Source organism: Penicillium manginii (assembly GCF_028828005.1).
Source record: "Penicillium manginii strain IBT 31320 chromosome Unknown utg000010l:1.0-1143873.0:1.0-1144522.0, whole genome shotgun sequence".
Classification (NCBI taxonomy): Eukaryota; Fungi; Ascomycota; class Eurotiomycetes; order Eurotiales; family Aspergillaceae; genus Penicillium; species Penicillium manginii.
Window position 1 is genome coordinate 80,696 of NW_026643111.1, and position 24,936 is coordinate 105,631.

At 48.1% G+C, this 24,936-nt stretch overlaps 8 protein-coding genes across 8 annotated transcripts; 5 read left to right on the top strand and 3 right to left on the bottom strand.

The window, feature by feature from the left end:
• Nucleotides 1–529: 529 nt before the first annotated feature.
• Nucleotides 530–5,905, top strand: N7533_012943 (multidrug resistance-associated protein; the record flags this gene model as incomplete). Its single annotated transcript, XM_057109593.1, has 15 exons — nt 530–778; nt 849–1,598; nt 1,656–1,938; nt 2,014–2,247; nt 2,302–2,532; nt 2,638–3,161; nt 3,237–3,399; nt 3,476–3,826; nt 3,887–4,010; nt 4,082–4,153; nt 4,200–4,315; nt 4,370–4,511; nt 4,572–5,141; nt 5,218–5,610; nt 5,689–5,905. Coding segments are annotated over 15 exons (4,419 nt in total), but the record flags the coding sequence as incomplete, so codon positions are not given.
• A 410-nt stretch (nt 5,906–6,315) lies between these two features.
• On the bottom strand, nt 6,316–7,309 carry N7533_012944 (uncharacterized protein; the record flags this gene model as incomplete). Its single annotated transcript, XM_057109594.1, has 2 exons — nt 6,316–6,483; nt 6,542–7,309. The coding sequence occupies 2 exons, from the start codon at nt 7,307–7,309 to the stop codon at nt 6,316–6,318; spliced, it is 936 nt and encodes a 311-aa protein (XP_056953179.1).
• Nucleotides 7,310–8,033: 724 nt separating this feature from the next.
• On the top strand, nt 8,034–10,005 carry N7533_012945 (MDR family MFS transporter; the record flags this gene model as incomplete). The annotated part of the gene is made up of 4 exons (XM_057109595.1): nt 8,034–8,276; nt 8,439–8,653; nt 8,706–9,637; nt 9,698–10,005. The coding sequence occupies 4 exons, from the start codon at nt 8,034–8,036 to the stop codon at nt 10,003–10,005; spliced, it is 1,698 nt and encodes a 565-aa protein (XP_056953180.1).
• A 2,238-nt stretch (nt 10,006–12,243) lies between these two features.
• On the top strand, nt 12,244–14,453 carry N7533_012946 (uncharacterized protein; the record flags this gene model as incomplete). Its single annotated transcript, XM_057109596.1, has 3 exons — nt 12,244–12,337; nt 12,405–12,736; nt 12,792–14,453. The coding sequence occupies 3 exons, from the start codon at nt 12,244–12,246 to the stop codon at nt 14,451–14,453; spliced, it is 2,088 nt and encodes a 695-aa protein (XP_056953181.1).
• Nucleotides 14,454–15,393: 940 nt separating this feature from the next.
• N7533_012947 (fungal Zn binuclear cluster domain-containing protein) lies at nt 15,394–16,185 on the top strand (the record flags this gene model as incomplete). Its single annotated transcript, XM_057109597.1, has 1 exon — nt 15,394–16,185. One exon carries the CDS (start codon nt 15,394–15,396, stop codon nt 16,183–16,185), a length of 792 nt encoding a protein of 263 aa, XP_056953182.1.
• Nucleotides 16,186–16,351: 166 nt separating this feature from the next.
• Nucleotides 16,352–17,302, bottom strand: N7533_012948 (alpha/beta hydrolase; the record flags this gene model as incomplete). Its single annotated transcript, XM_057109598.1, has 1 exon — nt 16,352–17,302. The coding sequence occupies one exon, from the start codon at nt 17,300–17,302 to the stop codon at nt 16,352–16,354; it is 951 nt and encodes a 316-aa protein (XP_056953183.1).
• Nucleotides 17,303–18,232: 930 nt separating this feature from the next.
• Nucleotides 18,233–19,540, top strand: N7533_012949 (ankyrin repeat domain-containing protein; the record flags this gene model as incomplete). The annotated part of the gene is made up of 1 exon (XM_057109599.1): nt 18,233–19,540. The coding sequence occupies one exon, from the start codon at nt 18,233–18,235 to the stop codon at nt 19,538–19,540; it is 1,308 nt and encodes a 435-aa protein (XP_056953184.1).
• Nucleotides 19,541–20,072: 532 nt separating this feature from the next.
• Nucleotides 20,073–23,514, bottom strand: N7533_012950 (putative mRNA-nucleus export ATPase (Elf1); the record flags this gene model as incomplete). Its single annotated transcript, XM_057109600.1, has 5 exons — nt 20,073–20,126; nt 20,191–21,319; nt 21,369–21,924; nt 21,971–23,387; nt 23,446–23,514. 5 exons carry the CDS (start codon nt 23,512–23,514, stop codon nt 20,073–20,075), a joined length of 3,225 nt encoding a protein of 1,074 aa, XP_056953185.1.
• Nucleotides 23,515–24,936: the final 1,422 nt, after the last annotated feature.

Here is a 24,936-nt window from a genome sequence, read left to right on the forward strand (position 1 = left end):
TAGAGATGAAATGCCCTAATCGTGAAATGCTGATCTTTTGATGCTTGAGATAAACATGTCTGGTACCCAGGGAACCGAACGTATCGAGGTTGCCGTTTCCGAGGTTGCCATCCTTTCGAACCTGGGAATCCACTGTTTTACATCGCTTCCTAGGAAATTGTAGGAGAAATTGAGTCAAGCAAAAATTCAATCATATCTACCAACATCTATCTGACTCGTCGGTTGGGAAGAACATCCCTGTCGATGGCTTGGAAACTGGCATATTATTGGTCAAACTAAATATCGGAACTCGACTACGATAGGCCGGGATACGGGCGACTCGGAGTTAAGAGCCATCATTGAACAGAATGAACAAATCATACACGATGTAACCTTGATACCAAGCTATTCCACTTCGATATTGGACTAGGCGACATTATAACATGACTTCGGGCTCCTCTTCTGTTCTCTCATAAGCTTTCAACAAAACTCGATTTTTCCTAATTTCGGAAAAGAATAAATTAAATCAGTTGATTTGAGAGCCGTGTAGGCGCTATACGTTCGAGGTGACAACATGGAGGACCATATAGCGACGAATCTATGCGGCGATGGTCGGTTTGGCCCTGTTGTTGCGACTGAAAGTTGTCGCGGAGGGTTTGATTTCACGGTGCTTTTTGAGTCTACCATTCTAGCTGTCATTCCTAGTGTTTGTTTTCTTTTGTTGGCACCACTTCGATTTTTTCAGCTGTCGAAAGAGTCGCCGAAAGTGAGATCATCTTTCCCCCGAATGGCGACATTGGTAAGTTCTCGATCCCTCAAATTTACCCCATTCAAAGCCAAAAGAATGACTGAAAGGGGGTATTTTGTAGTTACTATCGGCGCTGTTTGTATTTCTTCAGATTCTTCTTCTTGTGGTGGTCAAAACACAACACATAGGAGGGCATGCTTTGCTTGCAGGTAGAGCCCTCGAACTTGTAGCAGCACTAGTTGTTGTAACACTTATCGATTTCGAGTATTTCCGCTCCATTCGTCCTTCATCTGTCACCGCAGTCTACTTATCTGTGACTTTGCTGTTCGAGACTGCGAGAACGCGCACCGCGTGGCTCTTACATGATAACCCGTTATACCCATCGTGTCTTTCTACCTCTCTCGTCATAAGACTGCTTCTGCTCATTGTGCAGAACGTTGAGAAGAAGCGCTGGCTTTTAAAGAAGACAGAGAAACTATCAGATGAAAGCATTGGTGGCCCATTTAATCGGGGGTTTTTCGTGTGGCTAAATAGCCTTCTCCGTCAAGGATATACTGCTCTATTGAATGGGAACGAGCTGCCACACATCCATGAAAAACTATCATCGCAAGATTTATCCAAGAGTTTCGAAGCTGCATGGGACAATTGCAACCAAAACCGCAAAAATGCTTTGATGTTTGCCATAGTCAAGTGTCTACGTTGGGAAATTCTAGGCATTGCCATGCCCCGGCTTGCTGTTATTGGATTCAGCGTTGCGCAGCCATTCATAGTGGGCAGAGTTGTCGATGTCTTACAAGAAACCGACTCTTTGTCACTCGATATGGGATATGGGCTGATAGGAGCTACTGCAATTGTTTTTATCGGGATTGCTGTATGTTACCATGGTCTAATTTGTGTTGATATGCGAGGGTCTAAATGAAATCTACAGGTGACAAGAGCTTTATATGAGCACCTGGGGTTTCGGGCCACAACAATGATTCGCGGAGGTCTTATGGCCCTTGTGTACAAACACATGATGAATTTACCTCTGGGGAGCACAGATGAGTCTAGTGCCATGTCTCTCATGGGTTCTGACATAGAGATGCTTGCCGAATATTTCAACTCTACTGTCTGCGAAACATGGGCGAATGTCCTTCAATTAGGCCTGGCAACATGGTTACTGAAAACCCAAGTGGGAGCTGTCTGCATTGCGCCAATTATAATTGTGATCAGTATTTATGCCCATCCTGATCGGGACAAAAACAACAACAAAAATCATCAGTGAAAGCTAACAACTTCTGTGATAGTATTCCTTGCTTTTTCCTTTGGCACGGGGAATTCAGTGTCATATCGACAGAAGAAGTGGCTCGAGGCAACTGAAAAGCGCATAAACTTTACGTCTGCAATTCTTGGCTCCATTCGGAATGTCAAAATTCTTGGCTTGACCGAGGTTATGCAAAATATGATCGATTCTTCACGTCAAGATGAACTTGAAATATCCAAGAGATTTCGCCGAATTCAGACTGTTCGGGTTTGTACAGGTATGCCAAATCTCTGGTTGACGCAACTTTGATGTTCTGACAAGTGTATAACAGTCAATTTGCCAAATGTCTTCGGTCAACTTGCAACTTTTGCTGCATATGCTATAGTGGCTAAGATTGAGGGGTCTGACGGAATATTTGTCGCGCAAGCCGTCACATCGCTCTCACTGATCAATCTGATGATATTCCCACTCAGCAGCTTGCTTTTGGCCATACCTGACACATTTGCGTCAATGGGTTGCCTTGACAGGATACAAGACTTCCTGAGGCATTCGAAGCGTCTTGGTAATTATCACACTCTCCTACATTTTTGTTCATGGATCCTTGAAATAAATCTATTTGCAATTTGCAAGATAAATTGAAGTTAGACTCACAAGACTTGTTACATAGACAAAAGAGCATATCCATCATCAGCGCTCGAGTCTTCGATAAACGATGGCCCTACATCAGATATTGCGTTGAGCTCAATTCCGTCTCCATTAGAGATCAAGCATACCGTAATGTCCTTGAAGAATGTTCGATTTGCCTGGCAGCCCTCTTCATCAAACAAAACTGGCATAAACCTCAAAATAGATTCCTGCTCAACGGGAACTTTAGTTTTGATTATTGGGCCAGTTGGCAGTGGAAAGTCTACTCTTCTCAAAGGACTTGCCGGCGAGACACCGGTAATTGAAGGCGATTACTTCATCAAACACCCCGATATGGCCTTCTGTGATCAGAAACCATGGCTTATCAATGCGTCAATCAAGGACAACATTGTCGGGAATTCGAAGCTTGGGCTTGATAATGAATGGTACCGCACGGTTATAAGTGCATGTTCTCTCGACACCGATTTCATGAAGATGCCGGAAGGCGATCAGACAGAAGTGGGCAGTCAAGGAGATAAGCTCAGCGGTGGACAGAAGCAGAGGATCGTAAGTAGCACATTCCAACTTTTCTTCATTGATTTTCTGAAAAGGTCAAATGGGCTAATGAGAATCTTACAAAAGACAATTGCACGAGCTCTATATTCCCGGAAGCGAATCTCCTGTTTTGATGATGTTTTGAGTGGCCTGGATAATGCCACTTCGAAGCTAGTGTTCAACAGAGTATTTGGCTCGAATGGCCTACTGCGTCGACTAGGAGGCGTGACATTCTTGGCGACACACTCTAGTATGTTGACTCCGCCGAGGTCCCAAGTGAAATATCCGAACATTTCCGGACTATGCTTACAATGTGAACTCTCTAGTCGATTACATGAAATATGCCAATTTTATCGTTGTTTTAGGAGACGATGGTCAAGTGTTGGAACAGGGCAGCCCAGAAGATATTCGAAGTTATGCCACTGATGTTCCTGGACCAAATAAAACGGATGAAAAAGAGACTAACACAGAAATTGATTTGTTTGATGACCAAGAAAGTCAACACGAGCCTCAAGAGTCAACACTGGAGTCTTTGGGTGACTCTTCAGGCAGCGATAAACGCCAAGGAGGAGCCGATATGTCGATTTATAAGTATTACTTTTCAGCTCTCGGCTGGGAAAGAATCTCCTTCTTGCTGCTTTTCCTGATTATCGACTCTGGAATAGGAGGATTCCGATGTGAGTTTTTATATGAATTATAAGCCCGTGAAAAGACTTAGAGCCTGACAATCTATTCAGATATATGGATCGAGCTTTGGTCCTCCAGCAACTCACGGGGTTCCAATCCGGACTTGGGCTACTGGCTCGGACTTTACACCTGCTTCTCATTTATTGAAGCAGCGGCACTTACCCTTGCTGTTTAGTAAGTTTTGAACTAGCTAATATTGAGAATACCCGAGTGGCACAGATTAGTTAACATGATTTGCTTTTAAGCTGGACTTGGGTCGTGATTGTACCGGTCGCTTCTAGAAATCTACATTCAAAAGTTCTTTCCGCTTGTATGAGGTAAGTCAGTCTACTCGATTTTATTTCTGTGTGCTTATCTATTTAGTGCTTCCTTGTCATACCTGTCGAATGTCGAGACTGGGTCTTTAGTTACCCGCTTTAGTCAAGATATGAGACTTGTCGACATGATTCTTCCTCGAGGTCTCATCAATGCCGGCTTTCGTAAGAATAGCCAATGAAACTTGAGAAAAGACTTGTGACTAATTATACTCGCAGAATTCTTTGCGGCCCTTGCTCAGGGTGCTATTGCGATAGCGTCCTTGCCATATTTGGCAGCCGTTATTCCGGTACTTCTGGGACTACTTTTTCTGATCCAGCGGTTTTACCTGAGAACTTCTCGCCAATTGAGATTACTGGAGTAAGTTTCATAATGTGTGACCTCCAGCTAAAACATGAAAGTATTCTAACGCATCCATAGAATTGAACTAAAAAGCCCCTTGTACACCCACTTCATTGAATCACTCGCCGGAGTGGTGACAATCCGATCTTTTTCGTGGGTGGATAAATCTGTATCTAGAATGATCTCGATGCTTGATATGGCACAACGGCCGTACTATCTCCTGCTGTGTATTCAGCGATGGCTAAGTCTGGTTTTGAACTTGGTTGTGGCGGCATTGACAATCCTTCTTGTTGGGATGGGATTTGCTCTCCGCAGTAAAATAAATCCAGGTCTCCTCGGAATCGCTCTCGTGATGATGATAGATCTTGGTCAGGTATTGTCATCGCTTATCCAGAGTTGGACATTACTTGAAACTTCTCTGGGGGCGATTTCGCGCATCAAAGACTTTTCGGAGAAGACTCCCTGTGAAGAGAATGATGTACGACCTTTGATCAAACCAAGTCCAGATTGGCCAAATCGTGGAGAAATCGAGTTTGTGGATGTCGGCATTTCGTACGGTGCCACTGACGAGGCCAAGCCCGTGATAAGTGAAATCTCGCTTCGGCTGAAGGCAGGGTCTAAGGTCGGAGTCTGTGGCAGAACTGGAAGGTAAATAAAACTCGAACCAAACTTGAAGGGACCTTCGGAAATTCGGGAAGAAAGGCTGACTGAAATTTGTCGTTAGTGGGAAGAGTAGCTTGGCAATGTCCCTTCTTCGCCTCAATGAGTTGACATCCGGTCGGATCATCATAGACGGACAGGATATTTCGAACATATCCCGATCGACAGTTCGACAGAGCATAAGTAGCCTCAGCCAGGATCCATTCTTTTTCCCGGGCTCCATCCGACAAAATTCTGACCCTTGGGATTGCGCAACGAGTACGGAAATACTTGATGCCTTACAGCGGGTTGGTATTTGGGATTCTTTAGCAACAAAGATTGAGGGCACCGTCGATGATGTACTGGAAACAAAACTGGATCACGGTATTTTATCTCAAGGACAGAAGCAGCTATTTTGCCTCGCGAGAGCGCTGCTCAAAAGAAGCAAGGTATTGATTCTAGATGAGCCAACAAGCAGGTATGCAGGTCCTTTTCTCACTTCCCAATATAATACCGTGTGCTGCAAACTGAGCGGGATACTAATGAAATTTGACAGCTTGGATCGAGAGACAGATGTCAAAGTCCAACAGGTCATACGGGAATCCTTCAAAGAATGTACTGTGATGATGATAGCGCATCGAATCCGTACCTTACTGGACTTTGATCAGATTATAGTGCTCGATAGCGGTCGAATCATAGAACAAGGGAGCCCAAGCCAATTGATCGGTCGAGACGGCGGGGAATTTTCTAAGCTGTTAGGCCTTGAATCATGAGTCCTTGTGGGTTACCATTATCACCACTAGCTCGAATGGGAAAATTGTCATGTTCAAGTTGTTGAAAGGGAGAATCCTCCAGGTTGAAGAATTTCTCAATCTATTAGTACTATTGAGGTACTATATAAATCTGATCGCTCCCTTTTTGAAAACCGTGGAGCTTCAAGTTGATCGTCGTATTGAGGGGTAAATCAAAGAAAGGTTTATGTAGTGCAAAGTATCCGGTCACTCGGGGTGAAGTTGAAAGCAAGGTTTGCTTTTGAAAGCTTCTTAACACTTAGTGGCATCATCATTCAAGTTGTCGTATCCGAGTCTTTCCTGATTGGGCGGAAGAATCAAGGAAAGTTTAGCAAGAGGTGGTGTGAGCTGGGAGACTGTCTGCATTTGAATAATTTTCTTTATCTCAAGATTCATTGGGAGGTATTGGCGGGTCCATTATGATCTCCTAATACTAGATTCAACCAAGCCGCCATGGCCTGAAACTGGGAGCCAGGGGGAAGCTTCAAACCAAAGTTCGTGATAGGCTCGACATGGAACTCTCGAGCGATGCGACTAATGAAAACACCGGAATGTTCGGACTTTTCATCCAAAGAAAAGAGTGAGATGAGAGTGGATTTCGAGTCAAGGAGGGCATACCTTGATCTTGTGTGCCAATCTCATAATTGAATCCAAAAGAACCTCATCCCCTCCAACTCCGATAAAGATATCTTCCACAGGAAGTACTCTCCACCACCCCGCAGGTGCCTCAGCCGGATGACTGTATACATCACCTTGTGAATCACCAAGTAGTGCCTGGGCCCATAAACCGAGAGATTTAGCCGAAATAGCATCTCTATCTGCATTGGTATGGAAACTTTTATGATCGAGTTGGAAATCAATCCACGGTGACAACAGAAGTGCCCCGCGGAGATTCTCATTGAGCGTCAGAGGTGCTATGCTGCTGTGCGGATGGGGGTGAGCGAGATGCGATAGCACTGCAAGTACCAGATGGGCACCGGACGAGTCGCCTTGGAGTATGATATCCGAGGGGCGTTTACCCAAGACTTCGATCGCATACTGAAGGAGAGATAACGCTTGCTCTAGTTGTCGGGGCCATCGACCAAGCGGAGCTAGGTCATAGGTCATAAATAATATCCCTGCATCTTGGCCATGCTTCTCAAGATCTTTGGCAAGTGCGTCGACGAGATCAAAATGTCCTGGCAATGCGGGAATACAGTACCCTCCACCGGGAAAATAAATCACCAATTTTTCGGCCTTGGCATTTTTAAGCCAAAAGGCTATGGTACCATTGGGAAGCGTGATAGTACTGGGCGTGCGTTTTTGACGCTGCATGAGGGTTTCGTAGGCACTTCGAGCGGACTCGGGTGGAAGGATAAATCTATCGGCAAATTGATTAGCGCCCATGGCATGATATCTGAATGACAACTTGAAGAAGAATGTTTGAGGCATTCTCAGGTTATGGAACATGGAAGAGGAGATCAGTAAGGTGTCATGGCTTACTGTATCTGCTCTATGGAGGCAGATCCAAAGAAAGAACGTGCAAACGACAGAGCGACATGCTTGTATATTGTAGCTCCTCCTGCATGACCTCGGTAGGGTGCGGTGATAGCAGCCCGAACTGCAACGGCAACTTCAAAAACATGCAGGCACGCGTTAGATGCAGACCAAGACAATCAGGCAGAACGTCTAGCCACTTACGGGATTTGCCAGCTACAAACCCCAGCCCTAGCCACGTACTCAGCATCGGCAGTGTGTACTGTTTGACGTTCTTAGAGACGCCAAAGCATGTTATAAAACGGATAATAGCATAGCATAGAAAAATTCTAGAAGGCGATAACGCTTTGTAGAATTAAAGGAGGTAGAACCCGGAGCCCGGACTCTCGGCGGAGAAGGTTGATTAGTCCAACCTTGCAGCCCGCCTTCCGGCTGTGCATTAGCAGATCCCCGGAAATCTTCCGCCGAGTCGGCGGAAGAATACATTTGTTACTCCTACTATGTTGATGCCGATTTGCAACCTCTTCCTTTTTTTAAGTGCGCTATGATATCGTGAAAAAGCAATACTCTCACTAATTAATCCTCTTCTCGTTATCTCATTTATCTCGGATTGTGATTTTCTTTCGGAATTTTCATGTCTACCAAAGCACCGCCGTCGCAAACCGATGACACGGCGCCTTCGACAACCTCAACAACCTCAACAACTGCAACCCTTGGAAACCCCGAATGTGATGCCCAAATCATGCAAAATAATCAGGTCATGAAAGAAGAAACAGAAAGGCCTGATTCTGGCGTTCATGATGACCTCGGTGACACTCGCCCCGGCGGCTTCACTTTGTTGATGACCGTCGCAGCTCTAGCCATGAGCATGTTCCTGGTACGATCTTGCCATGGGACTCCCTGGATCTAATATGACCCAAACTAATTCTTGATGGCGACTGCTAGGTTTCATTGGATATGGTGAGCACGTTCATTGAGCACTCGATTTCTGGAATTACAATATTCTATCGAAGGGAAGCTAATCGGTATAATACTGCAGACGATTGTGGCAACCGCGATTCCAAAGATGACGGATGAATTTGGTGGAATTAAGGACGAGGGGTGGTATGGATCCGCATTCTTCATCACCCTGGGCAGTTTTCAGGCAGCATGGGGCAAGGCGTACAAATACTTTCCTTTGAAAATATCGTTCTTGATATCCATTTTCATTTTTGAGGTTGGAAGTTTGATCTGCGGCAAGTTTTCTCTCCCAATGTAATCGGGTGTTTCAATGACTGACGATTTTGCTTTTAGGTGTCGCACCCAGTAGTATTGCACTGATCGTAGGGCGGGCTATTACTGGCGTTGGAGGCGCAGGCATTTCCTCAGGCGCATTTACCATCATCGCTCTGTCCGCTCCACCGAAACAGCGCCCTGCTTATATTGGAATCCTGGGTGCCTCTTATGGAATTGCCGCAGCTATTGGTCCTCTAGTCGGAGGTGCCTTTACCAGCAATGTCACTTGGCGATGGTGTTTCTATATCAATCTGCCCATTGGTGGACTTGCAGCTGGTATTATTTTACTGTTCTACTGCGCCCCTCCGCCCCTGCCGTTCCTAGATGCCCCATTGAAAGAAAAGGTTCTTCAAATGGATCTGGGTGGTACTTTATTGCTACTGTCTGCTCTGGTATGCTATGTTCTTGCTCTGCAGTGGGGTGGAATCTCGCTACCTTGGAGTGACTCCAAAGTTGTTGGCACTTTGGTTGGATTCGCATTGCTATTGATTGTCTACGGCATTGTACAATGGATACAGAAGGAACGTGCAGCAATGATCGGGCGTCTTTTCCGGCGAAACGTGATTATCACCATGATCTATATCGACTTACTGGCAGGTACATTTTTTTTGCTTGTTTACTATCTACCCATCTATTTCCAAGTTGTTTCTGGCGTATCTGCTGCTCAGAGCGGTATCAGGAACTTGCCCTTGATTCTTGCTCAGAGTGTTGCAACTGTGGTGTCAGGTGTGACTCTTAGCAAATATGCATACCCGCAGCCCTTCCTCCTAGCCGGGGCGGCACTCGCAGCAATCGGCTCAGGTTTGCTTTACACCCTTGAGATTAATACTGGATCTGGCAAATGGATTGGATATCAGCTACTAACTGGTATTGGCATTGGATGGTGCTTCCAAGTTCCCGTGGTCACTGCACAAGCATCCGTCAAGCCGGAAGACTTGCCATCTGTGACGGCCATGGTTTTGAGTAGGTTGACCCATTATCCAATAATGCTATCCCTCTTTTTGCATGACTAATATCTAATAGCTGTGCAAACAATTGGAGGGTCTCTCTTTGTAAGCGCTGGTCAATCAGCTATGGTCAACGTTTTGCTCAATGTTCTCCGTGGAGAGACTTCAACCGTCGATGCCTCCAAAGTTGCGATGACAGGCGCAACTGAGCTGCGTGAAGTCTTCTCTTCCGAGCAAATGAGTTTTATCCTCGGTGCATATATGCAAGGTCTTCAGGCAGCATTCCTGGTGGCCGTTATCGCATCTTGTTTGGCCACTGTGGCCTGTATGGGTATACAATGGAAGAAGCTTTCGGGGGCGGTTACTGTTGCATCAGCCGCCTGACCGCCCTCAAATTCTTAGATGTCCTTGGCTGAGATACCCCTTAGAGTAGGCCTCATACTACTTGTCAATCTTGAGTATTCTGGGATTCTCCACCGCTGCGCAAAACGGCTTTTCTCCATTTCCCCCTTCTATTCGATCCTTTATTACGTCGTATAATTTCACAGGTATCTCTTTTTGGGTTCTTTCTTCAGTCTATGCGGAGCTTGATTTTTTAACACTACCGAAGGTTTTGACTCGGTTAAAAAGCTTCTTTTATCTTCCAGGTACATATTTTTTCCACTTTTCTCCCCCGTGTTCGTTTCTTCAGTATTTAATTCCCTTTCGTGTATTACTGAAGTTTCAGTTACGGAATTCTAGATTAGGACATGGATTCCGTAATAGGTTTTTTATCTAAGTTTTAATCCGGACCAAGATCAGGAAAATCCTAGACAGTGCTGTTCTCACACCTCCGCGGGCACATCAATCGACCAACCAGGTATCACGACAATGTTGTGGGAGTTGTTGGAATATTGGGCATAAGCAAAATAAATTTCCTCATAAGACTGACAGTAGTTAGGTAGCTTTAATAAATGCAATCGGTGGTGGTTGAATGATCTGCGAATATATAGTAGGTAATGGTCAGGGCTGTTCGGCTCGGTTGTGTTTCGGCTTGCGTTTGAATAAATTCGTTATCTGAAAGTATCTATATGCGGTAAACCTGCCGACCAGATCTCCCAGACATCTGTGAGGTAATCAGGTGTTTACAGTTCTTCTGTTAGACTAGGAGGTAAGAATATCAATTACGAAACCTTTCAATCTTAAAATGATCTCAATATAGCTAGTTTATTATCTCTACAGCTCCTCCTTACGTTATGCAGTTCCTCTACCTAGGTAGAGAACACGTTCGGTATGAAAGTCGGCTCTGGTTAATAAAAAGCATAGACGTTCCATTTGAAAGCCATATTCTACTTTTGGCGATTAAGCTGGCTAACGTTGCTTACATCTTCTTGAGACACTATTACTACCAAGGCAATTTTCACTTCCGGAGCATGATTCTCCAGGACATAGTAGCTGGAAAGTAGTTGACTGGTGGCCATTTGTGTTTGAAACTGGGAGTGATTTATCCACAACTTGGCACTTGATACTCTCCACAAGGGCGCCGACGTATTTTCTGGAACCTTTATCTGTTCTTGGTGCAGAAAACATGCTGATATGAGTGCGGTCAAAGAGTACTATCTCATCTTCATACCATTTATCACTGGATATACCCATTATTATCATTTAATGTAATTGAAGTACGGTATATATTGTACTAGTAAAGTGTGCACATATGCTTCAGGCCTGGTTCTGCCTCACAGGGAATATAGATCGATCCAACATTACGAAAACTAGTAGATATTAGCCTCATTTTGAAACTAAATAAGAGAGGGAGAAGATAATCTCGAATAGACTCACTAATATACCAAGATCTTCCGGCATGAGCCATCAATGGGTAGTTCAGATTCATGGGATCGTAAGAGCTGGTCGGTGTAGATAAGAGCTTTCCTGGGAGCTGCAGATTGCCCAAAGACCGCCAGAGGACCTGCTACTAGAGCAAGGAGTTAAAGAGTGGAGACTGGCATACTGGATGCGTGAACTACGGCCAGTTTAGAACACCACGACCTTTTGCTTCACTTAAGATCGAGTTCCAACTTGAAGGTTTTAGATGGTTCTGAGAACTCCAGGGCTCGAGATTAAGATTCATGACTGGCCTCCAAGTTTCACGTGTTATCCTCCACTGGCACCTGGGCAGATGGCGGCATGCCCAAGTGGCTCATACCTACTAGTACTAGTAGGTACCTAGGCAGGTCTCGGTAATAGGTATATTTACATTAATCATAGGCGATTTTGGCATGGTGGGAGGTGGTGGTAGTGGTAATTTTTTTCTCAAAACTTTTTGGCGATCAATATAGGATAAAAAATGGCGTATTAATAGCGCTCGGGCGCTTGGCGCAAAGAGAGCCAAAAAACCAATTTATTGCTAGTTCAACCCACATGTTGTCAGGCGTGCTGCCATCGATTCCCCTCTTCGATAACCGGCCCCCTCAAGCTTATAAGGTGATTGGCTACTCGATATGCAGGCGGTGACGGACGCTGTTTGTTAAACGTACGACGTACTACGAATGCCCCTGTGCGGCTGGGAACTTATCCTGACCTCCCATGCCCTTCCCCACTTCCAACAGGTTAGGTCAGTGAGTCCATTTCACAGCGAGTGTGATTATGCTTGCCAGTTTGCATTCACCACCGCCCCCACCCGAGGACCAACGACCGCCTCGCAAGAGAATTCGAAAGGGAACCCGCAGCTGCTGGGAATGTATGTACCGACCAAGTGGTACTTTCTATTATTTGATATAGTGGTCTTAAACCAACATTTAATACAGGTAAACATCGAAAGGTTCGCTGTCATTATGTCTCCGATGGCGATTCCAGTTGTCGCGAATGTTTGGCCAGGGGAACGGAATGTCGCAGCCAAGATTTCCCAGAACCTGACTTTCCACGCGAATCAGACCGCGCATCACTCAATGATCGGCTAGGTCGCGTGGAAACCCTCCTAGAGAGAGTTTTACGGCGATTGGATACCCTTGGTGATAACGGAGAGCCGCCAGTTTCACCAACAACAGGGACCGTTGATAGTAGCAATCCGAGCTCGAACACAGCCATTACACCTGCCAATGAAAATGCCCCTGTTTTATCGCTTTTCAACAATGAGGTGGTACGAGTTAATTGTGCTATTTTGCATAGAAATTCCACGCTGACATTGAAAACAGTTAGGCTTTCAACGATCAGATGCCTCCCCGCCAAATATCACCCTATATGACACAAGGAATCGCGAGTGGGAGAAACTCCGTCGCGAACTATTAGACCTCCTACCATCATATAGTACGTTGAAAAGACTGGAGGTCAATAGCTGCTGGTGGCTGGTCCGAGCCCAATGCTTTCAAGACTACGAAGAATCACTTATTCCGTGTTCACTAGCTTCTTTATCAAAACGCCATCCTGTTGTCATCGCCAAGGCTCTGTTGTGGGTTGTTATCTGTCTGCAGCAACTCCCACGGGGATTCGACGTTGATTCATTGGAGCTTCCCTGCCCTCCACCAGAACTCATCGCAAAATGCGTCAGCATCGTCGCACATTCGATTATTTCTGATGAGACGTTGATAAGTGGCATTGACGGACTAGAATGCTTAGTCCTCCAAGGAATTTTCTACAACAATGATGGGAAACTACGAAGTGCCTGGCTATCTTATCGACGTGCTCTAAATGCGGGTCAAATTATCGGACTTCATCGTCTTTCCCTAAAGGGAGAGCATGATTCTGAATCTATATTGCGGGCAAGGCATATATGGAATCACATAATCTACGCAGATCGATATCTTTCCTTGATGCTAGGAATGCATCATGGCATTACCGATGTGGCATTAGATTCGCAGCGCGTGCCTAGCGAGACACCTTCTTACTCCATGGATCTGCTTTGTCGCATTGCTGGATCGATAATCGAACGAAATCAAAAGTTTACCACAGTCACTCCCCTAATGGCGAGAATGACACAGACCATTGATTCAGAGCTTATGTCAGTCGACCCTCCAGAAGTAGCCGAAGAAACCGGTATTACTACCTCAGGAAAGTCCATACAACGAGCTTGGGGGTATAATAAACTCATGGCGAGGCTATGGTATTACCAACTTCTGGCATGGCTACACCTCCCACTTCTTCTCGAGTCCGGAACCCATCGACGGTACGACTACAGCAGGCAAAGTTGCCTCGAGGCATCTCGGCACATGATTACATGCTATATTTCCATGCGCCAGCTGACTGCCGAAAGTTTCTGCTGCAAATCGCTTGATTTCCAGGCCTTTACTGCCGCTGTCACTCTCATGATCAATATAATCGGACCAGGTGGTCGGCTCCAGTCCAGTCCGAATGATTGGCGCGCTGTTGAAAGCGTCATGGAAACGCTGGAGAAATTGGCAGAAGGACAACCACCTGACAAGGTGGCAACTCGAGGACTGAGTGTGCTACGCACATTGAAGAATGTTGCAAAGGGCGAGAGACCGTCACAACCTGCCAACTCTGCAGAATTCTCGACTGAGGATGACCAGTCCAGCCGCGTCAAAGTCGACATTCCGTATTTCGGTACTATCTTCCTCGATTGCGGTATTCACGGTGATTCCTCAGACAAGCAATGTCTTGATTCCGTTCCAACACAGCCGCCTCGGCAATCATTTGATGTGGGCCTTGGCGAAAGTTCCTTGCAGGCAGGGATGCTTCCTGATGCGAGCAATACACAGGGTCTAGTTACGGATGGAGCGCCTTGGCCGGGGGTTCGCGTTGAAATGGAACTCACTGATTTTTGGACATTTGACCCGGAATTGACGATGCTGCCTCCATTCCTATCGGAGTTTGGAGACAGCTGGGACCTGGGTCTGTAAAAAAAGAAGTATCCGAGTGAGTGGTAGAAATGTAAATAGAATAGTAGATATAAACATAAAACATAATCAGAATTCACTTGCATGAGAACTTTGTACACTTAAAAGGCAGTTATTAGCGACGCCAGTCCCTGAAAGCGGGTCTGCGGGTCAAAATGATAGCCGAAACAATGGACCGTGAATTTCCCCGCATATCGCATTTGCCTCTTCAGCCAGCGCAACGCGCTAATGCCATGCTTCAATCCGCAGCGAAATTGAGGACGAGGACTGGTTGCCTGCGATGTAAGTGATATTGTGTTGCTTTCGAGGCATCCTCGATGGCTAATTGGACCTGCATGAATTGAGCAGGTAGAAAGCGCCGAAAGAAATGCGACGAAGCCCGGCCACGTTGTGCAGCTTGCACTCGCAATGAGCTCGACTGCGAATGGCCATCTGGAAAGGATCCTGTAGATGGTCGAAGAGGCAAGAGACGCCAGCATGCCGAGTGCGAGGCGTCTCCCCAGCCACTGTGCAGTCTGTCGATCGTGCGGCAGCCATCATCTCCCATAATGCCTTCGCCGTTTCATACGGAGGAACACTATTGCCTTTTTCAACATTTCACTTCTACAATACTTCCACGGCTAGTTCGACAGAGCTCGATTGATCAGACTTACATGATATGCTTGGCTCCGGAGTATCCGCCGTTGATGGGCGCGATGATCTCCGTTGCCGGCATGCAGATCGCGTCGCGACCGAGTTGGTCAGTTAATTGCGCTGTAAAAAGCTATCTTTACACTATCATATCGCTACAAAAGGCTCTCATGCAACTTGAAAAAGCGGGAGACGATGATCGAATTTTGGCGACCGTGATCCTGCTTTCCGTCTTTGAGGTATAGTCAGACCAACCAGCCCAGAAATACAGCATTCGGCTAACTTGAACCCCGTACAGGCTTCTCGACTAGACATGGCACCAAATGTGGCACCTCATACTACGGCGTCGGGATATCTCCTAACTCAGCGACAGTCGCACTTAGGGACTCGCTCTATGGCCCCGGCAGTATTCGATCGCATATGCATCGAGTCATTTATTTATCATGCGTCTATCATGATGCTCTTTGAACCATCTCTTGATGCCCTTTCATCTATACGGCAAGAACTGGATATACCCAGATATTTCTCTTATGTGGAAAAGAGCGAGATATCGCTTCCCGTCCAACCAATTCTCCAAACGTCCTATGACTTCTTCCTGTCGATCGCTGATGCTACAAAGCTCGCTCGCATATCCAGATCTTTGGTCGATGCGGAAATAACGCTGTGGTGCAATACTTGGCTAAGACTAATTCAGTGGGATCAGGTTGATCATACAGATGACGCCTCACTAAAGCTATACTTCACTGCCCTTCAAATACTGCTGCTGAAAACGGCTCCTGATTTGTTGAACGAAGAAAAGACGCTTCAGATATCTGAGTGTCTTCAGGATGGGCTGCAAATTATCGTTTCGTTAGAGCCTGAACAATATGCGTCTAGCTATCTCTTGTGGCCGCTAGCAATTCTTGGTTCTATCAGTGTATCTGAAAGGGAACGGAATGCGGCAAGAGACTACATTCACATGTTGATTCAGTCTAAAAGAGGAGGTCAAGCAGTATGGGTGCAGAAGCGCTTGGACAGGGTTTGGAACCTGACAAATTTTTCTGCAAATTGCCCATCCTCGGGAATGAGACTTCGAGGGCTGCAACTATTGCTTGATGCGACATAATACGCTGAATGGAAAATCCAAGCAATGTTAAAAACGGTGAATTCATACACCCTAACATACGAGAAGTTGCAGCATTTTTACAAAAGAGATTCAATACTAGAGGCCTCCATATTTCAAGTTCACAGTTCAAAAATTTCTATCATAGACAATCCTGGGTATCAAAATACTAGCAATCCTTCTTACTCAAATCACCCGCGGGGAATTCCCTTTTCAAGTCCCCCTTTAACATGCTGGCGACTAATGCGTAGGCTTCATCTTTGGCAGCGCACTGGGAACTGCCCCTGACGGCTTCTTTATCCCACCCATGAGCGCAGCCATCCATTCGCTTATATACAGAATACTTTCCATCTATACCCCCAAGCTTCTGAGCAAGCTCCTCTGCCTCCAAGGCAAATGAACATTGAGACGCCGTGATGGTCAGTACATTGTCGGGGAAATTGTGCAGATTTGCAAATTTGGGTGAGAGACGGGGGTCCTTTAGGTCTACCCCATCCGGGATCGAACATTTGTGGCAGAGGTGAGAGAATTCAGGGAATATTTTCCGCATAATCCAGTTGGATTCGTCCACTTGTGGCTTTTCAGGCGTTGGCAGAGCCATATTTGTTGGACCGTACATTGAGATGACGGTGTTGAAAATGCTCGGCTGGCCTTTCTGGCAAAATTGGGACGATGAGGAGGAGACGCCGAGAGCAATATTGGCGCCTGAACTGAATCCGCTTAGAGATATCTCCGAGGCATCGAATCGGTCAGGTTGCGACCGGGCCCAATTCACAACATCTTCGGCGTCGTGGAATGCGGCCGGGAATGGATGCTCGGGCGCGAGTCGATACTGTACGTCGAGGACGGAGTATCTAGTCTGATTTGCGACAAAGCGACAAAATTCATTGTCATTGCCATACGTCGGAAGAACAGATCCACTACCGCAGAAGTTTATTAAGACAGGTGTGGGGTGTGTCGCGTTGGCAGGTTTGTAGAGATGGACTCTGATGGTGCGCCCGGCGTCTCGAGATGGGATCAAAATTGTCTCATCTGGCTTCGGGTCAAGGTGGAGTCTAGGTCGGACGAGCGCACGAAGAAAGGTAGCGATTGCTTTATGATAGACATAGTGCAACCCCATCACGCTCTTGGGGCTCAAAGCCTGTCTGGGCTGGATTGTGCAGGTATCCGGATTTTGGCGTGGCAGGATATTTGGGCCAGAATTTAGTCTAACTGGGGCTATCTGTCATTAAAACCGACCTTTTCCCCCTCCTGACACGCGTGTCAAATCGCCCCTTAGACACATTCCATTGTGCTGGATCCAGGTTTTGATCATGACGATGTTGATGATCTCTACGTCATCGCCAAGGTGTCATTTGGGGGTTGAATTTGAGGCGATATAAATCTTACGCATGGACTCGAAGCCCTTTATTCACTATGAAGAGAAATTAACTGACCATCCCCCGTAGAGTTTCTCTCAACTCTCAAATATTGGCTCTTGATCAAAAGTCAAGGGGTCGGGCATGTTTGTTGTGCCACCATCTCAATACAATAGATCCATTTATGGAAGTATCCTTGTCGATCACCGACATCATCACAAACAACATGACCATAAAGACAAGCTGCTGAACTTTCAATGCCTTCTCTGTTTAATAGCACTCAAGGTACATGTCAGGGCATACAGCAAAACTGTATATTCTAGCATCTTGAGACTTTCGACGTGACCTTCGTCTCGGCCTACCGACATCATTAATCTGAACCGTAATCCCCGAGTGCTTAGAGAAGGTGAATTTAGGCCCCGATGTTACTCTCTTCAAGAAGATGACGAGCGAATGGGAACGACAAAAGGGAGGAAAGTGCTGGTGATATGAGCGGCAGAGAGACGAGGGCGAGGCTACCTAAGTATACCTAGGTACATAGAGACGAAAGTCATCGCGTGTCAGTCGTGGCTGCCTAACATTACAGTTACCTTATAGCCAACCCTCGAGATAACCAAAATGCACACATCATCCAACCTCAACTTCGCTCTGCTTCTCTTTCAATTTGAGCTCAAATCTGCACGGTCCACACAATGTCTCTTCTTTCCTTACCCGTCGAGCTTCTTCTTCTAATCACATCCGATCTTCACCGACGCGATCTCAATGCGCTCATCCAATCCCATCCTCATCTCCACCGTGCCCTCAACTGCTCCCTCTATTACGACAATGTGCACAACCGCGATGCCTCGGCACTATTCTGGTCTGCTTTCCATGGGTCCATCGAGACCCTAGAACATCTCCTCATCGCGGGTGCCAATGTTATCTGGGACTCAACATACCAGCAGCAGAATGAACACCCGTCATCGAAAAAGCATCCGATCTCATTTGCAGCTACCCATGGACACGTCAATATTGTGGCGAAATTCATCGAACTCGGCGTCGATATCGACTACAAAGATCCAATGGGCCGTAATCCGCTATCCCTCGCGGCACGCGGGGGCCACATAGAGCTGTGCCAGTTCCTCGTCAATAAAGGGTCTCTCTTGTTATCGCCCGATGTCAATGATATGGATCCAACGAACCACGCATCAGTTCAAGGCCACGGGGAACTCGAAGACTTCCTCTTTGGAGAAGTGCAAAAACGCCTTATCCACACAAACCATATCTCTGCGAAATCAATCATTCAACAACACCTCCATTGGATGCTGAGAGCCGCAGCAGAGAGAGGAGAGAACGATCGCCTTAAACTCCTCCTGACAAATCCCGAGGCTGAATTAGATATCGTCCCCGCCCTTCTTCAGAAGGACCTTGTTCCTGACAGACGCAGCGGTCCCCCTTGGTTCCCAACTCCATGGGGAAGCCAAACCCCTCTGATAAGCGCCATACAATCAGCGCCAGATCCCATAAGCACGGCCAAAATACTCCTAGAAAACGGGGCCGATCCAAACGTTCTCGTCGCCGTTCGAAGCACTGTTCCAATCTCGATATTTCCCTTGAAGATCCTCCGCAAATTGTATTTAGGAATGTATGAAAATGCCGCATCCGCCGCTCTGAGAAGAGATCAGAGTTACAGTATTCTCGAGCTTCTACTGGAGCACGGGTTAACACCCGTGAATTCGGAAACGACTGTGGTCCGAGCCGCACAGCTCCAAAAACTTGATGAATTCCGCCTCCTGATCGATAATGGTGCCTATTATCGGAGCCAGGCTTACCGTTTATGGCAAGTCGGGTATAAGCCTATACTAGATTTACTCTTGGAGCGTGAGGTGGATGTTAACGAGCTTCTGAATTCCGAAAATGATCCGTTTGGCTTTGTCCAGAGGCCGACTCTCCCGAATACGCCGCCCGGAACAAGGGCTGAATGGGCTATGTATTTGAACGGTCATCTGGATAAGGATTGATGCCCTTATTATTGATGACCAGGAGGGATGGATGATGGAATATCGAGGGATGGATCGATAGGTTGATAAGTATGGGATGAATAGCTCTACTACACACAGCACAGTAGGCACATCATAACTCAGCACTGGGAACCTGACCCTGGAGGCAGGTCGGTCAAAGCCTACTCGACTGTTCAAGTTTTCACTACTATTTAGTGCCTACTAACTAGTACATGCAGTGAGCGAAACGAAGATAAAATAAAATCGAAAAGATAAAAACTTTTAGTTTCATGGCCGAGTATCATAAAGTTCTAAAAACATAGAGAGATGCATATCTACCAAAAGCAAGCAAGAAGGAAGCAAAAAAGGGGGAAAGAAAAACCCCAAAAATAAACGCCGTCTATAAGATCTTCCCATGCGAAATTTCAAAAGGCACAAGCCAGTGGCATGACAAGGTATGCAAAGGGAAATACAACATCAGCAGGATAACCATTACGCATCATTTCATCCATTCCTTCAGTATATTCAGGTTCAGGTTCGGATTCGGATTCATTTACTCCTCGTCGTCGGTGTCGACGGGCTTGGGGGTACCCTTGGGAGAGTTGAGCTGTAAAGCATGTTAGCGGGGTGGTCATAGATAATGGCTTTAATGGGGTGGAGGGAAAACATACCCATTCAATGTGACGGAGACGACGGCGGACCTCGCGATCCTTCTGCTGAGCGCGGGTCATCTTCTTCTTCTTCTTGGCGCGGAACTTGAGGTCTCCAGTATCCTCGGCGCCAGAGTTGACGGCCGAAGCGGCAGCGCTGGTGGCAGCTGAGGCGGCGGCAGAGACACCGGCGGGGGTACCGGGGGCGGAGGGAGAGTTGGCAGCGCTGTCCTCGAAGCGGTCGAGGCTGATGGCGGTGTTGGTGCGGCTGACGACGCGGCCATCGGCAATGTGCAGCTGCTCGGGGCAGAGGGCACCGACGAACTCCTCGTTGTGAGAAATCATCACGACACCACCCTTGAAGTCACGGATAGCGACGGCGAGACCACCGAGCGAGTCGCGGTCCAAGAAGTTAGTAGGCTCGTCAAGGACCAGCAAGTGGGGGTTGTTCCACATGGCACCAGCAAGGACGACCTTGACCTTCTGACCACCGGAGAGACCGGAGATCTCGTTGTGGTTGGCAATCTCGGGGTCCAGACCGACGTCCTCGAAGTGCTTGGAGATGGTCTTGGGGTCGAGAATACGGTAACCCAGACCCTCGCGGGAAGCCTCGTGATCGTCGAACTCCTGCACCATCTTGGTGAAGCCGCGGGCAATCAGGGTCTCACGGGAGATCATGGTGTTGTACTTAGGGAGCAGGCCAACCCACTTGACCTCGTACTGGAAGGTCTTCTTGTACTTTTGACGACCGATCAGGGTATCGATGCGGCGGGGGCCACGGCCATCGCCAAGATCAATGGGGGTCTCCAGCTGCTTCTTGTCCTCCTCGGTCAAGATGCGAGTCTGCTTCAGGAACACCTCGCGATCGTCACCGTTGGCGTAACGCCACATGATGTACTGGCTGGGGGTCTTCTCGAGATGCATCTCAACGTGCTCCAGAGCGTGCTGCTTGATGTAACCAATACGCAGGTTGGGGTGCTTCTCGACCTTGCCGCCCTGGGGAATGGTCTCACCAGTCAACATCTTGATGAAGGTAGACTTTCCGGCACCATTACCACCAATGATGGCGACACGGGACGAAAGGGTCAGGGAGAGAGAGGCATCCTGGAGAGAAGGCTTGGGGGCTCCGGGATAGGTGTAAGAGCAGTTGCTCATGCGGAGAATAGCGCGGGTGTTGGACTTGATACCGGACAGGATACCAGGAGGGGGGGAACTTGAACTGCACGGTGGAGGCAGAAAGAGTGTAGTAGCTCTTGCCCTCAGGGTTGACCTTGACGAAGTCGGCAAGGTTACCGGGGTAGTTGACCAGCTTCTTCTGCTCGTAGTGGTAGATGTCGGTGCAGACCTCGTCGAGGAAACCGGAGTCGTGAGAAACGATCAAACTGGTAATGTCGGTGTGTCTCTTCAGGTACTCTTGCAGCCACTTAACGTTCGCAACATCCAAGTGGTTAGTAGGTTCGTCAAGAAGCAGGACATCGGCCTTGAGAAGCATGGCACGGGCCAGAGCGAGCTTCATCTTCCAACCACCAGAGAGAGAGCCGACAGGCTGGGACTGACGGCCCTCGGGGCCATCGGTGAAACCGAACTCGGTCAAGACGCTGCTAATGTGCTCCTTGCCCTCGCCAGCAACGGCGGGGTCCTTGGCAACATACTCCAGGATGCTGAGATCAGCATCCTCACCCTGGTTGTGCTCGACGAAGCAGGTGCGGACCTCCTCGGGGGGGAGGGAAACCCTCCAGCTTGTCGTTGGCGATACTGCGCATCAGAGTCGACTTTCCGGCACCGTTGCGACCGCAAAGACCGTAACGGTGGCCCTTGACAAGACGCAGGTTGGTGTGAGAGAGCAGGAGCATACCACCGTAGGCCAGGGAGAAGTTGGCGTTGACGATGACAATCTCATTGGGGTCGGCCTGGACAGGCTTGCCAAACTTACGCTCATCCTCCTCGGTGAAGTGAGCCTGGACAGCAGTGGAAATGGCCTCAATGCTGTCTTCGGCAAGCAGGCCACGGAGGTAGGGGGTAATGTTGGAGGGGATGCGGTCAAGCGTGCGGGCGTTGACAGCCTCACGGACCATACCAGCGACGAAGTTCTTGGTGAGGTCGTGGAACTTGGCATCGCCGAAGCCGATGAAACCACCGTGCTCCTGGATCTTGGGGTTCAGGACAGCGAGGACCTCCTCGGGAGTAGTCTTGGTGATGGAGCCGGAGGCAACATCCTTATCGGCCATGGCCTTGTCCATGACATCGAGAGCACGGGTAGCCAGTTCACGGACCTCGGGGAGAGAGGCACGGTTCACGACATTCTTCACACCAGGCTGCAGCTTGGGCAGGAAAGTACGGGCCTCAGCGGGGTCGTGGACCAGCTTGGTCAAGTTCTCGACGACAACAACGGTCTGGCGGAGAGTTTCTTGGGGAGTGGTGGGGTCGTTGAGGGATCGCTCGAGCAGAGGAGTGAGGAGGGCGAGCACGGGGGAGGTAACAATAGCGACGAAGGTGGTCTGGGAGAGAGCGTGGATGGCCTTCTGGAGAGTCTTGGCCGACGGCTGCTCCATGGTCTGGATGAGCAGGGGAATACGAGGAGCGACATCGTCGTTGGAGAGCAGAGTGGTGAGAGCATTCATCGACTTGCTTGACTGCTTGGCCACCTCGCTCTTCAAGTCGTGCATGCCGTTCTCGACGATGGGGATCAGCTCCTTCAGAGTCTTGCCGAGAGCCTCGCGGAGAACATCCTTCTCGCGCTCCTCCTCCAGGGAACCAGTGCCCATTTGGGCGCCGACAGCCATCTTCTCAAGGAGAGAATAGCCACCGACGAAACCTTGCCATTTACCGCTGCCCTTGCTCAGGTAGTTCTCAAGAGCTGGGACCAAGGCGTTGACCTTGGCCTCGGGGCTGAGGCAGGCGTAGAGAGCATCCACGGCGTATTGAGCGGCGTCGCGGACGACGGCGCCCTTGTCGGCCAAGGAATCCAAGACGACGTTCAGAAGAGCCTGATCTTGGAGAAGGAAAACAGCTTCACTGAGAGGGAACTCGCGGGGGAAGCGCTCAAAGAGGGCACCGATGATCAACATGGCACTCTCGCGCTTGGCGCCGTTCTTCTTATCGGCAGCGGCCTTGCGGGCCTCAGCGACGACATTGTAGTTGAGGAGACCGGCAGTGCCGACACTCTGAATGAGGAGGTTGGCGACGGCATATGCGCCATCGAGGGAGACTTGGGAAGACTCGGCTGTGAAGATTGTGTTCAGGAGAGAAGAAATCTCTTCGTTGGTGGGGGGGAACCCCGGAGGGGGACTTGGCGACAACGGTCGGCATGGCGGGGGTCTCAGAAGGAGAGACAGTGTGTGGCATGGTCTCCTGTGAGTCGCGACTCGAATCAATCGAGAATCTCGCGGGGGGTATCTGGGTATCTAGGAGAGAAGAAGGGGGATAGACCCGCGATGCTGATGATAGTGGCGGGGCGGGGCAAACCGGGGCCCGAGGAGAAAAGAAAGAAGCGAGCAGGAAAAGCCTAGCTCAGTATGGGATTTGCGGATAATTTTGATAAAATCGCGCAAGACCACACACAGACAAACCACCAGAAACAGGGAAAATATACAAAGAGGGGAGAGTTGAGAAAGAAAGGAGAGATGCAACCAAGTCTGCAGCCCAAGCGCTTACAATTTTTTTTTTGTTTGGGGGGGGGGCGACCCCCAAATCGCCAATCAACCAATCAGCCAATCACGTTCCCCTCGATTCCTAAGATTGTCCTAAGATAGTACTGCCGCTAACCAGAATGGGCTTATCAACAATGGGCGGTATGAAGTGGCAAATCATTACTCAGCTGGAGTTGGTAAGGGCAGGCAGATTAATGTCAGCTGATGGATGCCTTGGAGCCTTACAGCCTTAATGCCTGACTGCCTGATGGCCCAGCGTTTACTCGCACACCTGCTAGACATTCAAGTTCTTAATTGAGTCAAGTGCACCATTAAGGATTCTTCAATCTCATTTCCTTCAAGTTAAAATGATACGCCTACTCTGAAATACCTGCACATCGATGCCCACAGCCACCTGCAAGTGGGCACTGCAGAGATATACATCTCGCGTTCCCGGAATCCAGGGATAGCATTATGTCTCCGGCCTGAGGTTTGCCAGTGTCCGAACCAGTACTACACGTACTGCTACAGAGGTCATAACTAGTAGTTAGTAATGCTAGTACTAGTAGTAACAGGACTGTAGTATGACTAGAGCTGTTCAAGTTGCTGCTGGTACGTCATCAGCTGCATAACTCCAGCATCACAAGCATGTGTTCCCACTCGGTCGGATGGCCGACTTACAGCCCTAGCGGTACTTTAATTCTAGCCTGACAATCTCCGAGCCTCTTTATTACCATCCGACTTCGCTGCTTACATCTCGTCCCTACATAGTATTCTACTATTACTCCGCTCCCCCTCGGCCCCCTGCCTCGAGGTGTGCCCGAGGCTACAGGCGGATAGCGGTTATCGGTAGGAGTATCAGTTACTCCGCGGGAAGGGAATATCAACACCGTGGCCTAGGTTATGAGATAGAAACAACTTGAACTGCCCACTGGCAAGTGTATATTACTACTTATTTTCTGTATAGAATTTGAGAATATAGTACTATAACCGCAGCAAGTAAACAGTAAACCACCGATGTCGGTGACCGCATGCAGTCGGGCCTCGGTTGACCAAAAACGTGGGAGCCCCGCGTCCAGCCGAAGTGAATGCATGCTGCAAGTCCCGGTCGATCACAAGTTATCCTTTTTTTTGTTCA